General features: G+C 39.0%; 1 protein-coding gene across 1 annotated transcript in view; it reads right to left on the bottom strand.

Annotated features, from left to right (window-relative positions):
* Window positions 1-8524, bottom strand: part of LARS2 (leucyl-tRNA synthetase 2, mitochondrial) — an 83871-nt gene extending 75347 nt beyond the window's left edge. Inside the window, exons 1-3 of the mRNA XM_058808930.1 lie at window positions 8464-8524; window positions 5341-5591; window positions 3412-3540 (exon numbers count right to left, since the gene is read on the bottom strand). Coding sequence (XP_058664913.1) covers window positions 3412-3540; window positions 5341-5574 — 363 coding nt within the window. The 5' untranslated portion in view covers window positions 5575-5591; window positions 8464-8524. The remainder of the gene's footprint in view (window positions 1-3411; window positions 3541-5340; window positions 5592-8463) is intronic.
* Window positions 8525-15827: the final 7303 nt, after the last annotated feature.

Below are 15827 nucleotides of genomic sequence, written 5' to 3'. Positions count from 1 at the left end.
TTATCCAGCAACCCAATCCTAGTGCATGACAGCTTGCATCCCATGCACTGCCTACAGGTCCTTGAGGAGTGACTGCTGGAACAAGACAATGCTTTACAATGCTTTCATCTGCAGTTTTATATTGAAGTAGTATTTCTTTCAGAAACAAGGTGGGGAAAAGAGCAATAGATATTTATTTTCACACTTAAAGCGCTGATGCAGTACAGGTTTCTAGGAAATATCTGTACAGTTCAGTGTGCATTACCTCTCTAGAATATTTTAACTGAAACAAAATCAGACTTTATGGAACTGAAAAAAAATGGAATACTAGTGTTCCATTTTAGAAAAATCAAAACCACAACAGAATCCAAATGATTAAAAACTTTACCAATTAAAATTTCAAAATACTTCCTATATGAAGAAATTACGCAACTGCATTCAAAATAATCCCTTTGTAAATGTATTCTAGCCTATCCTCACTAAAATATTACAAAATATAGGCCAATTCTTGCCTGCTCAGATTAAATCAAGATGTAACTAATTTACTGTTTTCTCAGTAAGGCATTCTTTATGAAAAATAACTCCACCTTGTTCAATATAAATTAATCTCTTACTCAATCATATATTCTTGTCAACTACATACACATGATAGACGTTTCCCCTCACTGTTTATTAAATAACAAATATACATTGTAGTCTGAAGCTTTCCCTGGGAACTGTAAATCTGAATGGTTTTGTCTGTAACTTTCATTGTAACAGCCCATCATTTCTCATTGCCTTACACTTTTCTTTTAATTTGAAAATGATGGATGCAAAGTTTAAACAACATGGTTGCTCAAAAATCTTACCCTAACCTTGCATTGAATACCTGATATTGATTCACTTCTCAGATTTTTGATTAGAGAAAAATTAGCAGTCACTAGGCTTTCAAACATAGAATATTACAGCAGAATTTTGAGAAATAGAAGATCAATAGAACAACTTCAAAATTATGCATACTAACAGTTCTGTTTCTAAAGCATTCTTTCTTTATATATACTGAAGAATTCCAGTAATTCCTTGAATACAGAGACAAATTAATTTTTCTAGGGAATATATAAAGTTTTATGATATAACCACATCTTAGCTTACAATCATCACAGTATCTTAAACATCATAATAACCTTTGACAGATTGTACAACCATGAAAAAGGCAGAGGGAAGCTTTAGAGGTTGATAAATTAATTGCAAAGAGAAAATCAATTATACAGACTCTAATTCTAAGTGATGGAGAAATTAGCATGGGAAATAAAGAAAAAGTTCTTTAAAGTAAATGTAAGTTCCAGCAAGTTAATGCACATCAATAACACAATGTCTATTAATCTGACATACCCAGAAAATCACCTGAGAGATTTTTAATGTCTCTTAATCGTAAATGAAAGTTAAATTCTTTGGCTGCCCACCTTTAGTCAAAAATAGATGTTCAAACTGGTTAACATAACAGAAGATATAAGTATTTTTAGAAATCCAGCATATTCTACAGGCACTTCTTCAAAGTAATTTTTATATGAAATATAAAAATGTGCTGAAATGCAAGATGTAAAAACTTGAAAAGTCTGGAAAAATTTTTCCAGAAAAAATATAGGCAAACGTGGAAATAAAAACTTGTTTGCATGGTAGCTCTTGCATTTTATTGGAATTATATTATCTTTTTACTTTTCTCCAAATGTTTCCATTAAAGTGCCTACTTACTTTGTATTCAAAAATTTACAACTAGAGCATGCTACTGGATGCAGATAATTATTTTCACTTCATTTTCACAAGTACAAGAAGCAGCAAGTTTTCATCTTTCTGAACAGCAATTTACTGGCTACCTTCCCTGCTATTGATAAGAGAGGGCTACATCCTGAAATGACATCAAGCAAAAATCAAGCATCCCTTCAAATGCCCTGTTATAGCTGCATTTTTTTAGTGAGATCCAAGTTCTGGTCATTCAGAGGAGTCAGGAAAGGTAAGTGTTATAACAGACATTGGGGTTTCTTCTCATTTAAAGTCTAAAGCATTTATTTCTTTTTCCTGCAATTTTGGAAGCCTAAGAATGCATATCTGTAAAGCAGCAGCAAGTATTCAGTGCATGGTATGTTCATCACTGGCAAAAAACACATAGTATGTGGAAAGGCAGCACACTGAATAATGCAGTGACAATACCTATCAGAGTCTCAGGGATGGTGATAAATCCAGGAAATGCTACACTTCTTCAGCACTTGTAGCAAGGAAATTGCACTTAGTACCACGACCAGCAACTAACATTCTTTCTCAATTTCATCTTCTTTGTACTCTTTTGAGGTTGATACCTATATTCTTGAGCTGCTCCATCACTCTTGTACAATAGAGAGACTGCTTCCTGTCATCCTAGATCCTTACCTATACTATTTTCCTCTTTTTGTTCCCTTCTCTTTCCATATTCCTCCTGTTTTCCCAGCTTCTTCACATTTTCCCTCTACCAAATGTCTTTCCTCTGTAATATGGCTGTCACTCAGGCCACAGTTCTCCTACACCTTCCTTACATCCTTCAAATTTTACCTTGCCAGCCTTTACTGCAGAATGCCAGCCAAGATCCCACTGCAGATTGCAGGGACACGGCTCTCAGCTACCCCTTCAACCTAATGGAGAGACAGAAGGCAGTGAGGAGAAATTATGGCAGGCGTGGGGGAGACTGGGAAACAGAGAACTGTGGAAGGGAAAATGGGATTTCTCCTTGCAGATGTAGCAAGAAAGTTAAGACTTAGCCTACCTCGTAGGCCTGCACCTTCAGAGGATATTTCATTTTTATGAGCAAGGCTGAAATGGGCAAGCCAAGGGGTCAGATGCTACAGAACAGAAACTTTCAGCTACACACACATGATGTAACATATGGCATGATCCTGTTCATCCAACTTGCAGCAGCCACAATAAAAAAAGAGGTTTCACTCCCAGCAGGCACAGAGGCATCTGCATCTGACAAGTGACATGAACTGGTTCTCAGGAGCAGAAGAGGTGAAAGCAGTTGGTTTTGGTGGTATCTCTTTTCTCTTGCCAGGTACATCTTTTCCTCCCCCCTGGTCCCACCCAGCTGGCAGGAGGGTTGTCAGCCTCCTCACAGAATCTGTGTAGTGTAGCCCAGAGGTCTCAGTGACACTGTGCCACACATCAGTAGATTCAGGCACCTCATACAGCACCAGCTGTTATCATCTGAGATAGCTTCCAACCACTCCTACCGACAGTGAGCTCTGAACACCACTTCCTTTAATAAAACTCTCAAATTTCAGTATTCAAAGCTTCACGGGTCATTATCTACACACCTGTAGCACACACTCAACTTTCATGGATTCTGGAAAATACTAATTTCCTGATCAATTATGATATTAAAATATAAAAAAACCCCACCCAGTCCTACCACTGATCTATTCTTACCTGCATCCCTCTCATTTTCTGGAACCGAGCTACTGCATCACTGATGGTGTAGACACGAACATGGCCCATGTGAAGCTTCCCAGAAGGATATGGGAACATAGAAAGCACATAAAATTTTGGTCTTGATTTCTAGAAAGAAATGTTTAGAAACTAGTAACTACATGAGTTCACATTTCACTTGAACAAATACACATGCACATTATAAACTACTGCACAACATCATAAAGGGAAACATGGTTCTGCTGGAACTGATCCAAGTGAGCACTGACAAAGTTCATTGGATCAAATTCTTTGGGGCTGTAAATGGAGGTGTTTTGCCAGATTTTGCTGCCATCTCATGAATTTATACTGATGCTTCTATGGCACTTAAATGTTATGAAAATTAATTCACTTTTACTCAAAAAAAGCTATATTGACAGAACTGGAGCTTAACTACAGCATCTGCAACTGATTATCTATGTGTTCTTAGTCTGCCCCAACAAAAACATGAAAACATAGCAATTAAATTACACTCATAACAGTTTAAATAATTAATGTTTTATTTTGTATCTACAACAAACACAGAGCTCACTCCTGGCCAGTTGCTTTTTGTCATCTGAACATCCCAGAGTGACTGCATCATTTGCAATTGCATGAACATCTGCTAAAGGGAAACTGTTCAGTTTCACTATGTATCCTCAGATCCAAACACATCTTACAAGCAAGATTTTGCACAGTGAAAAGAAACGAAAAATTTCATTTACTTAGGTTTAATTAAAATGACAAAAGTTACAAAGAAATCACAAATCCTCTTGCACATCAATTATTCCTATTACATCTTGATTACCACTGAATTCATCACTGATACATTGATAGTATCAAGTGCCACTGATACATGCTAAATTCTTATATTATTTTTCTTGTTAATAATAAAAAATTACAGGCAGCTTTCAGCTTTTACTGTTCTGAATAAAACTCTATTAGTATTTGTCAAATAATATTTCTTTATCATTTTTGTTCAATCACAGCAAAATCAGAAATAATCTGAGCACTACACACTATTTGCCTCTTAATATGTTATTAAATCTACTTCAACTTTAAGGATAAAACAAAAATACCATTTAAAATACAATCTAGAACTTAGCATACATATGCTACATATGACTCCTATGTACATATGTATATAAAAGGCACAGGTCTAAATGAATGCTTTCCCTTAAACAGGTATACACACATACCATTTCATCTCAATTTTCTTCCCCAGAAAAAGCAAGCTCTTTTCTCTCTTCAACATTTTGATAGAATTATTTTTTTTTTGTCAGAAAAAAGGCAAATTTTAAGGGACATGAACAAAAAAACATCAAAAGCCACAGAAGTGTATTTGTCTATTGTGACAGAATAATTGTGAAGGCAAAAAGAGTCAGAGACTGCGATACAGCTGTTTTCAAGATCTTTTATTGCATGGGAAAACTTTTTTTTTCTTCAAGTCACTTACTATGAGATTGTAAACCAGAAAATATTAAAAAATCTTTTTCCTTTAACATAGATTTTAGTGAGTCACAGGGTGTAGTGTGATAGATTTGTCATAATGTGGGGAACAGAACCTTGAGAAAATTGTTTGCAGAAGTTACTATTAGATGTTTCGTTTAATACTTTAAATAATTAAGTGCCAAATATCTATAATATGTAAAGAAAGAACTGATTACTTAAACCCTTCCTAAATGTACAAGTTTATACTTTGCCTATTATTGTATTTTTCCTCAGGATTTTAAAAATTATTTTTGTTTACTTAATAACAGTTTTTAATAATCTACATGGAAGTATTTTCCCCTGAAACTTAATGCAAATCTAATCATTAAAAGCCATCTGTACTAAGTAAGTTTCAATTCATTTCATTCTAAGAAAACAAAAATATAAACATGCAATCTCCACATTTCTCATATTGCTTACATCAGTTTCTGAAATTCTGCAGAACTGTTCCTTTATTCTTGGGAACCACCAATTCTCAACTCGTTTCCTTGTCTCCAACCCATAGTTTTTTTCCCATTTGCCCGTCTCACTGTAAATGGTTCTCACACAAGCAGGAACCAGTCTTCTCTGCCATTTAATTAATCCCAGGAAGCCATTTAGTTGTCTCTTCAAACATGAGGAACAAGGGCCAGTTCTTTGATAAACCGACTGCATTCTTAAGGTTTTGGTATCTGAAAAGACAAAAATATGTATTTCATGCCACAATACATAACAAGAACTCAATGATTATTATGATTATACTGAAAAGCGGTAGCTATTAAATTATTTTAGCTTGACTTAGTCTACTCAGCTGCTTTTCATGGAACTTGCATTTTATTTCCACATCTGAATTATAAAAGTATGTATTTTTTAGTCAAGAGAACTAACTGTGGGATCGCACAGAACAAAACCATTGTGTTAGATGTCTTGTCTAATAAAATAAAATTCTTGCATTCAGTGTCCCATAAAGGCATAATCAGTCAATTGAAGGTTCCAGAAGCTCCACTGCCTGAATAGAAGATGGCTAACAGGGTGTTAGTAAAAATTCAGAATGAAACAGAGAGAAAAGGAAGTTGGACGAAATTATACTGTAAAAATACTGAATTTGTCATCACTGAAAAGAGATGGGGGAGGATGACTATAATTAGTAGATTTCAACCAGATATTCTAAACCAACTATTTTGCTAAGGCTTTCTTTTTCAACTAAAAATCTGGTTAACTCCTCAAATGCTTCAGAGAGAATCTTCTAAGCTACTCAGATGGGAAAAGATTGAACAGCTCTCATATCTGGGATGAGTCTCAACAAGATTTTTGTTGATTTTACTTCCTACAGTAGGAAATATGGCATTAAAAGAACTTGTACTCTGCTATTTCCTCGTCATCTTGACTGCCTTTTTTTTTATGGCATTTTTACATCAGTATTTTCTATTCTCTACTGTTGATTTTGGTGCTTTGGTGTTGTTTTTCTCTTTTTAATTTTGCCCAATACACTTGTACCAAACTAGCTGTTTCAGTCAGTTCAGAATTTTCCTTGCAGAGTTACATCAGTAAAATCTCAGTGTAGAGAAAGTCTGTATAAGAAAAGATTTTACTTATGCATTTCCCATAAGGTAGAAACATTATCAGTAGAAATAATTGCTATAGCACCTAAATTAGATCCCCAGCAAGCTAGTGGGAGTTATGCTTCCTTTAACATTCACCATACGTGCACACACAAACCCTCACTGCCTGTCTCATTACCTATGCAGAGAATTGCTCCTTTTCTCCCTTACTTATCAAGCAGGATCTTATAAACACTCCTTCACTTATGTCACATCAGTGCTTTGGATTTCTTGTTGCTACCCTCCATAATCTCTCTCATTTGTAATAAAAACAGATCCAGGACTGTACTCAGGATTCCCAGTTCAGGCGCACATGAGTCATTCAGGAGACTCCAACTTCCCCCAGCCCATAACATCACACTCATCTCAAAATTAGCATCTCAGTACTTCAAAGTTTTTTGCTTATTTTTACTAATTATTTTCTTATTACTTATGTCTCATTTCTATGGATTTATTTTACAACAGAAAGGAGTGCTTCCTTATACAAGCCAATTTCAGCACTGCTGGTTTACAAAGGAAGTATTTTAAACCCCAGAAGCTCCACATGAAAGCAGACTAGTGGATGAGAGGACACAGTCTCAAGCTGCACATGGGGATGTTTATGTTGGACGTTAGGAAGAATTTTTTCCCAGAAGGGGTGATTAGATATTGGAATGGGCTTGCCAAGGATGTGGTGGAGTCACCATCCCTGGAGGTGTTTAAGGAAAGACTGGACATGACAGTCAGTGCCAAGGCCTGGTTGAGAGGGTGATGTTTGGTCATGGCTTGGACTCCATGATCTCAGAGGTCTTTTCCAACTTAATTAATTGATCCTGTGATTCTGAGACAGAAAGAACACAGACCCATGCCTGTGCACAGCTCAAGGGAAGCCCACCAGCCATGTCATGCCTGAGAGGGCACATTTGGGTGACCTCAGGCCCTACAGGTCACCCAGGCAGGGGTCAGAGCAGTGGGTGGGAGTGAGAAAACAGCCACAGCCAAGGGAACACAGCACTACCACTATGTTCATTCAAATAGATGGAATTTCAGGATGAGAAAGAGAACTGCAGGGTCCTTGCTGCTCCTAGGTACTATCATGCACAAGATGCAATGGTCAGCCAGCCATGTGTTGGACCAGTGTCCTTCCTGCTCCCAGGTACCATCATGTCCAGGAGGCATGGCACAGAGGATAATCAAATCCAAAAGACACAGCACTAAGCTGTTTTTCCTTTCCAGGCTTGTGTGCATGGCACTAGGACAAGGAGAGTGCCTCTCCGTGCCCCACTAAAGGGCACTCCAGCCCAGTGGTATGTGAGTCTTTCAAGGAGCAGGTTAGGAGCCTATAACTGTCTTCAGGCAGGTATGCCAAGCAAGGAGGAAGGGCCTGGTCTGATAAAGAAATAAATCACAGAATGTCTGAGCTACAAGGGATGCACAAGGATCGCTGACTCCAGCTCCTGGGCCTGCACAGGACCATCCCCAAGAGTCACACCATGTGCTCAGGAGCATTGTCCAAGCCCTTCTTGAGCTCTGTCAGGCTTGGGGCCGTGACCACTTCCCTGGGGAGCCTGTTCAGTGCCCAACCACCCTCTGGGGGAAGAATCTTTTCCTAATACACAATGTAAACCTCCCTGACACAGAAAACGTTTGGAAAGACAGTAAGCACACCGGAGACTGAATTAAAGTCTTGGAAACGGACTAACGAGGCCCAGCACATTTCACTCAGCCCCGCGGGAATGGGGGCGTGTCCCGCCGCTGGAGAAGCCTGCACGGGAAGCAGGCGGGCCGGAGCGAGCGGGGGAGCAGTGGCAGAGGGAGGCTAGAGGAGGGGGGAACTCCGTGGGCGCAGGATCGCCGGGAGAGCCGGCTGGGCGCGGGCAAGGAGCCCAAAGGAGGAGGCTTTGGGAAGCGGCTGGCGGCGGGATTAGCGCGTCTCCGGCGGGCGGGGGGCGTGAGGCGGGGCCGGGCGGGGGGGGACCGTTACCTGCACGCGCCCTCCCTCAGCTCCCCCGCCGGGCCGCGGGCGCCGCCATCTTGGCGTGTCGGTGTCGGAGCGAGGCGCCGCCTCCGCCCTTGGCACCGCCCGACGGGGCGGGAGCTCCGCGCGGGGAGGGAGCGGGAAGAGTTTCCACCTTTCCCGAATGTAACGTGGAAAGGTAGAACAAGAGTAACTTACAAAAATAATGATATAAAAAAAATTAATTAACCGGGATTCAGCTCTGTAGAAAATGCACAGAACCTGCTCGGCCTTGAGAAGAGAGGGACCCTCATTAATGTTTATTGTGAAAAATGCCAATCACTTTTTTTTTTTTTAATTTTAAAAGTCTAATAGTAATAAAATGGTTATAAAAATAGTAATACAATTAGAGTAATAATAATTTCGACAATTTGAATTAGGACAATATGAAACAATAGAAACAAAGAGTTACGGACGTCCAGGTACCTTTTTCTGGGCAGCAAAAGCCCGAAAAAGGACCCCCGTTAACAAAGGATTAACCCTTAAAAACAACAGCCTGTTGCGTATTCATACACTTCATACTTGATGCACAAATTCCATTAAAATACAGGATTCTGTCTGGTCATTGTCAGCTTCTTCCTCTGAATCCTAACAGAGCCTTCGAGGCGGGAAGAAGTTCGTTTCTTCTGAAGAGGGCAACAAATTTTTTTTCTCTGAAAGATTTAGGTGTCCTGTGGCTGCTATCTCGCTGCAAGTCCTTTCTTTAAAAAAATATTTTACATAGCATAGTTTCTATTCTAACATTTTTTATAACTTAAAACTATATTTAACACACTACTTAAGAGAATTAATACAGCATTACTTTCTAACACAACACATATAATATTCATTTTAATATTTGCGAAAAGCCAGTAATAAAATACTCATTTTTCACATTTATAAATACCTATAGTGGTGGTGCGAAGAGGGTGTTTCCAGGCTCTTCTCGGTGGTGCCAAGCAGTAGGACGTGACACAACTGATGTAGACAGAAACTGCTGCACAGGAGTGTCCAGCTGAATGTGAGGAAGAAGTTCTTTGCTGTGCAGTGACCGTGCACTGGAACAGATTGCCCAGAGAGGTTGTGGAGTCTCCCTCATTTGAGATATTCGGGAACCGTCTGGACTCAATCCTGTACTGTGTGCTCTAGGATGATACTGCTTGAGCAGGGAGGTTGGACCAGACGACCAAGTGTGGTCCCCTCCAACCTGACCTGGTCTGTGTGGTTAGTTTTGCTCCCTTCCACATACACAGATGCCCTGTAAAGATTAGTAATTTCAATAATTACTAATCTATACAGTCTAATTACTAATTTTACTTACCTTTTTGGGTTTTTTATTTGTTTGTTTGTTTATTGGTTTGGGGTGGGGTTTTTTTGGTTTTTTTTTTTCAGATTCTGAAATAAAGGCAATGGTTTGGGGATTTCTTTTGTAATTTTTGACTAGTCAGAGCAAAAAGCACAAGTCACAGAAATACAGGATCACAAAATAGGTACCTGGGAGCAGGAAAAGCACTGCAGTTCTCTTTCTTGTCCTGAAATTCCGTGTGTTTGAATGAGCTCAGCTCTAGTGCAGTGTGCCCCTGGCTGTCATCTAACTTCCCTCCTCCAACAGGGGCATCCTGGACAAAATGGCACAAGTCAATAAAGGCAATCTAGCCCAGCATAATTAATGCTACCTCTGCCTGGAAAGCAACATCTCATCCTGTTGTCAACACTGTGGAGCTCAGACTTGGTTTTAATTACAGCAAGTAACTTGTAGTAGACTCCAAAGAAAAAGAAATAATAATTATATTTTTTTCCCCATGTTTAAGCCCTTTTTCTGCTGGCAACTGTTGGTTCTTTTCATTTTTAGACCTTTTTCTTCACTGTTGTGTCTCCAACACAGTTTAAACAGACACTATGCAGTGCAATGCCTGCAGTAAAGTCAACCTTCTTATATGACTAAAAATAAGTATTTACTGAATAAAAGCTTTCCACTTGGTTGTGTGTACCTGTCAAGTGTGCTTAAATTATAAACTTTTCACCACAAAAATGAACAGAGAGCAGCTCTGATGGTTACCCTGCTGATAAACTAGTACAGTTTCCCCATGACTCTGTGCATGATTTTATTTTGCTTTCCAGTTGATCTCCTTCTCAGCAGGTGATGGCAATCTGGCTTTAACAGGACTTCCATCCCAAATTTCTCCCTAAGCTGCTGTGTGAGCTCCTGGACTGAGGGAGGATGAAGCATTTTCTTGTGTGTGGGGACAGACAGTGCAGTCCCTGGCTGAGTCCCTTCCCCAGGATAAATGACAGCTCATGACCAGCTGGGACATGTTTTCAACTTACTCGATGATTTCCCCTCACACTGCCCTTAACCCCTGCTTTTCTGATTCATGTCTGAGTGAATGGATGAAAAGTATCTCAGAGAGGTTAGCAGACTGGGTGAGACCACAGAAAAAAAGCCAGTATAAGATTTTGGAACTATTGTGTGCTTTTGGCTGTCCTCTTGACACCCCAGGGCAATTATTCATTGCCATTTCTTGGCATTGCTGACATGGGGTCTTGACAGTGTTTTTGAAATGGTGCTGCCAAACAGTCAGTGCTTCCTACCATAAATAAGGAAATAAAATGTCCAAATACCAAATAACAGTGTATGTCTGGATTGGTTTTGGCCTTCATGGACTATCATACCTTGAAGAATACCTTTGTACTTCTTTCCTTCTCAGAATGTTTCTGGTTGGTCTTGGTTTTTCTCACTTAGTTTCTGTTTACAGAAAGTCTTATACCTTTTCTAGCTTTGTTTGATATTGGCTGCCTTCCTCACTATTAGAATCCAGATTACACAATAAGCTCCAATAAGATCAACAGAAAGTGACACAAATTAAAATATCAGTATATTCTCACCTTTTACATGTTCTAAGTAACACCCAATTCAAACCTGTGGCAAACCTGCTTGAGTTGTTTTTGTTAGCAGGTAATAAAAGTCATACCAGTAAAGTCCTTCCAGAAGAAAATAAGAATATTATATGATTTTGGTTTTTGTTTTTCTCCAGTTAATTTTTTTAAAAATATTGTCTGCAGAATGGCACTGTAGCCAAGACTTGGTACAATACTTGCCATATCATCAGAATCCCAGGATAGATTTGAATTCAATCAAGCCCAGTTTGGTTGTTGGTTAATATGGTAAACAGAGAAGAGCTAGAGGCTCCACATGGGCCCAAACCAAAGTGAGTGCTCCTCAGGGAGCAGCTCTACTTTTGTGCATAGCATCTATCTAACTTTCTAGGAAACATTTAAGGTTGTGATGAATTTAGCAATAATCTAAACAGATTATCCTCAGCTTCCAGCAAATCAAATACATAAGTAGATTGTCAGGATGAGAAAGCAATGTTTTAGTGAAATGAATGGATTAAAAAGATAAGACAAAGGTCTAACTACTGAATCAGCTATAATCTTGATGGCAGTGGGTGAGAAATATAGGTCAATATGTTTAATGTTAGATATTTCAATAGTCCAGAGATTGAAATGTATTTTAAAAATTATAATTCTAAATTTGAGGCAGTAATTAGAATTCCAAAATGTTTTCAAGACAACATAAAATAAACCTCTCATTATTTTGCTAATTTTTCTTGCTCTAAGCTCTATGGTGTTTTCCCCAGTTGAGGGGAAGAGCACTACACACACAAAGTAAAGAGGTTTTCATTTGCAAGCAAGGATGGCCAGCTGCTCCACATCAGGTCCCATCCCTTTGGAAGTGGGAACCTCTCAGGTTCCTGAGCAAAATCCTGTAGCAATAATGAATCAGAGCTGTGAGCTGCACAGTGCACATATGAGTGACAATGAAACCCCACAATGCCTTGATTGCCCAGGCAAGTGTTGGAGACACCACCCACTCACCTGTCTGTCCTTATTGGGCCAAAACCCATGCAGAGTGCAGAGAGCAAGCAGGGACACAAGCCCTTAAAAGATTCAGACTTTTCCAAACAGGATACCTAACCCTCTCTCCCATGATCCCCACCTTCCCCACCTGGAGTTTTGCTTCCTAACCTAGTCTGTATTCTCAGTCTCATTTCATTATGGGAAATAATTGATATAGAAATATTTGTATTTGCTTTAATAATCATAAGCTATTTTCCATCAGGCTGATAGTCTCCTGATTTCTTTTTTTAGTCTGTGCACTAATGTGTTTATTAGCATTTTCATTAGTCCACATAAAGCCTGGAGCTGATTGGGTAAATAGGTAATTCATTAGTTCCTGTATAGGAAGTGTGCAGAAGTGCCCCAGTTGTCTGTCGCTTAAATAGACATGGTTCCCAGATTTCCGTACAAGTATAATTTTGCTTTGGCTGATAGTTACCAGAATTGATGTTTGTGCTTCCCGGCATTGTTTTTTTTTGCTCCTACATCAACAACATGACTAGTATTTTTTTTAGCCTCCTACAAAAAGAGGATTAAAACCCAGCCTTTCAAATACAAAATGGTCTTTATCGCCTACTTAAAATCCTAGCCCTATTTCATGTACTTAAAGAATTTGTTTGGTTATTTTTTTCCATCCAACTCCTTGAATGTGGCTTTTGCTACTGAGTTTTGTTTTGCTGTTGTTTACATATATGCATATTTAGTCGTTTTGCTTTAAAACACAATGTCAGATAAAAAATGCAGGTGATTGGATTGCAGGGGTGTGAAGAGTATCATTTGAGAATATAAAAAAGCAAGAAATTCATACACTAAATTTAAGAAAAATCTTTTCAAACTATATCTACTATCTGAGCCCATATCTCAAAGGAAAGAATTCTGAGTGAGACCAGAAGAATCAGAGATCAGGAGAAGCTTCACTTTTGCAGTGGATTTTATTTTAAAAGCACTCCGGTGTTGTGGTAGTGGAAGAATAAACACTTGAAAGCGGTAGAAGAAGCAGTTGTACTTTTGGGATAGAAAGGTATGGATTTGGGCAAGACTGGTCACATTACTAGGGGTGGAGCTTAGCCTTTAAATTGTGAGTTTTGGTAACTCATAACAGGTATTACTTGTATTATAGGTATTACTGTTTGATGCCCCACTTTAGCTGGAGACTGGACGATGACAGAGTGGGTTGTTGTCATCCAAACCAGCACAAGATTTGTCATTCCTTGGTTTGTCAAAATGAAGAACTCACACTAATCATCAGTGGATGAAGAGATCAGCTGTGTAAGAAGTCAGAAACCTGCCTGCCCCATCCAGGATGACCAGGATGGCCCTGTCTGGTTGGAAAATATTTATGCCTGTCCCTGTGCCACTCATAAAAACACTGAATGTTATGGAAGAATTTTGAAAACATGCAAGATCCAGGCTCAGTGGAATCATATTTACCAGCATTGTTTTAGCAGGCTGATGTTGGAATCCTGAGCCTGGAGCTGGGACATAGGACTAATTTTTAAAACCTAGGTGAGCCTTATTGTGAAGGAGTCTTATGCAGCACCTGTATTGTGTTATTTACAGAAGGATGCATTTAACCCAAAACGTGCATCCTCCATGCTCCACATGAAGGCCTTAGACCAGTGGCAATCAGCAACTTTTACTGATTCAGACTAAAAGTGTGTGAGTAGGTGTGTGCATGTGGCTGGGGAGAAGTTATCAGAATCAATGCACCTTTACTTTTTTGCCTTTCATCAGCAGCTCAGTTTTCAAACAAAGTAATTGGTACTGTATTTTCATCTTGGCCATCTCCTAATGCACATTTTTGCTGTTTTGCTTGCAGTGGCAAGCAAAACTACCCCTTTGCAGCTTTCAAAGCTACACATTTCTTGCTTTTCATCTCAAAATAAGTTTTTTGTAAGACTGTTTAAAACTTTGAATTTACAGTTATTTACAGGGAGTAAGAGCTCAGTCCTTGTGAGCTGGTGGGCTCTGGTCACAGTGACACCATATTGTCATTAAACTGTCTACAATTCAGGGGCATCTTACAGCTAAAAATGCAAATTTTGGAAACCTGGCTTTTCATTCTTCTGTCTTTCTTGAAGTGTGTCATTGCAGATGGTAAGTCAGTTGTATGCCTAGAGGCAGGTGATTCCAGCTCCTCAAAGACCTTAGTGAAGGCTGCCACATTGCTGTGGTACATATCCTCTACACATCTTCTAGATATCCTCTGTATGTGGGGGAGAGGATGATCCATCTGGACAGCCACCTTACAGAGTGGCACTGCACTTCTCTTCCTCCACCTCCTCTCACAATAACTTTTTGTATTACATAAGTGTGTGCTACCATATCAGACAAGAAGGAATAGCAAGACAGGCACTTGTTAATGAAACACTTGCCATATGTTGACCTTTCTTTCATTAAGAACCAGGCCCTCATATTTAAAATAGATGGCAAATGGACATTTTCTGTTCACTGTGACTCTTAAAACAGCTTTTTATACTAATGGACCAACTTCATCATTGCAATTATCCAACATCTAGATTGCACTTGAACTTTGTAATGATATCAGCAGGAAATGGTTTGAGTGTCGGGTAAAACCATCCTGCACACTGGGCTTGTCTCAGTGGCTGTCAGCTGGCTCCAGAAGAAGTGGAAAAGGAGGAAAATATCTGCAAGTGTTAAAATTAATGAGTATTAATCAATCCTTTTTGTATGGACAAGTGAAAATGGTTGTATTTCCTTAAAAAGCTCAGTGCAGCTTGGAAGTGGTTGTATACAAATATTTACATGTATGTGTGTGTGTTGCCCATGTGTATATGTAACACAAACACTCATATGCACATCACATATATATATATACTCGTGTTTTCTATCTATAAGCTTATCAATATACTCCAGATGGAAGTGAATGTGATCTCCCTCAACTTTCTTCTGTATTTCTACACATGGTAAAATTACCAATGGAGAAAGAATGACTAAATTTCTTTCTAGTTAAGCATAAAACAAAATGAAAGGAGCCTGGGTTTACAAGGTGGACATGGTGCCAGAATAACCTGATAGCCTCCCCTAAATGAGATAATGGATTTTCCAAAATAAAAAATGTGGTAAATCTCATTTGTACCTTAGCTAAGTGGTTGATACACCCCTATATTGGAAAATACTAATGGAGCAAAAGAAGATGGTGTTTAACAGATGACATGAAAGGTGGGAAAGAACTGGCCAATGGGAAACGGCAGAGTAAGAGAAAGAAATGAGAGCCAAGAAACAAGTTACACTGAGTTCCTCAAGGGTCAATTTTAGGACCAGTGCTGGCAATATTTTCATGAAGTGCATTAGCATATGAAGTCAGCGAGCTCTTGAAATCTGAAGATGAAGGGGCATAGCTAACATGTAAGACATCATTTATTAAAAGCTTTCTGACTCTGACAGATAAGTGGAAGAGATGTTTGATTAGAACAGAATTTCAGTGTGTA

Source organism: Ammospiza caudacuta, chromosome 1, assembly GCF_027887145.1.
Source record: "Ammospiza caudacuta isolate bAmmCau1 chromosome 1, bAmmCau1.pri, whole genome shotgun sequence".
Taxonomy (NCBI): domain Eukaryota; kingdom Metazoa; phylum Chordata; class Aves; order Passeriformes; family Passerellidae; genus Ammospiza; species Ammospiza caudacuta.
This window is presented reverse-complemented; position numbering and strand designations above follow the sequence as displayed.